A 339-nucleotide genomic window follows, 5' to 3' on the forward strand; every position below is an offset into this window, starting at 1 on the left:
AGCAGGCAGCGGGCAGCGCGGCAGGCTCTGCGCAGGAGCGGGGACACAGCCTCTTCTCGCAGCTCACCTCCCCGAGCTGGCAGCGAGGGGCGAAGGCGGGGGTGAGCCGTCCCCGCCATCCCCTCTGCCACCGGCGTGGGCACCCTGTGGGCGCGGGCACCCCACGGGCACCCCCCTCACCTGGCAGGTACAGCGGGTGCAGGGCTGTCCCTCGGGGGTGAAGGTCTGGCCGTTCACCACCTTCCTACCCTGGTAGTTGCAGTCTGCAGGGAGCGAGGCAGCGCTCAGCGCGTGGCGGGGGGCTCACCGGGCAGGGGGACGGCGCCCCCTGCTCCCCCA

The 339-nt window shown here is 74.0% G+C and overlaps 1 protein-coding gene across 1 annotated transcript in view; it reads right to left on the reverse strand.

Annotated features, from left to right (window-relative positions):
- The window catches only part of VWCE (von Willebrand factor C and EGF domains), a 9,197-nt gene that overhangs the window by 1,441 nt on the left and 7,417 nt on the right, over positions 1 to 339 (reverse strand). The window contains exons 15-16 of the mRNA XM_019471010.1: positions 181 to 283; positions 4 to 76 (exon numbers count right to left, since the gene is read on the reverse strand). Of these exons, the coding sequence (XP_019326555.1) occupies positions 4 to 76; positions 181 to 283 (176 nt within the window). The remainder of the gene's footprint in view (positions 1 to 3; positions 77 to 180; positions 284 to 339) is intronic.

This window comes from Aptenodytes forsteri, unplaced genomic scaffold (genome assembly GCF_000699145.1).
Source record: "Aptenodytes forsteri isolate BGI_AS27 unplaced genomic scaffold, ASM69914v1 Scaffold506, whole genome shotgun sequence".
Classification (NCBI taxonomy): domain Eukaryota; kingdom Metazoa; phylum Chordata; class Aves; order Sphenisciformes; family Spheniscidae; genus Aptenodytes; species Aptenodytes forsteri.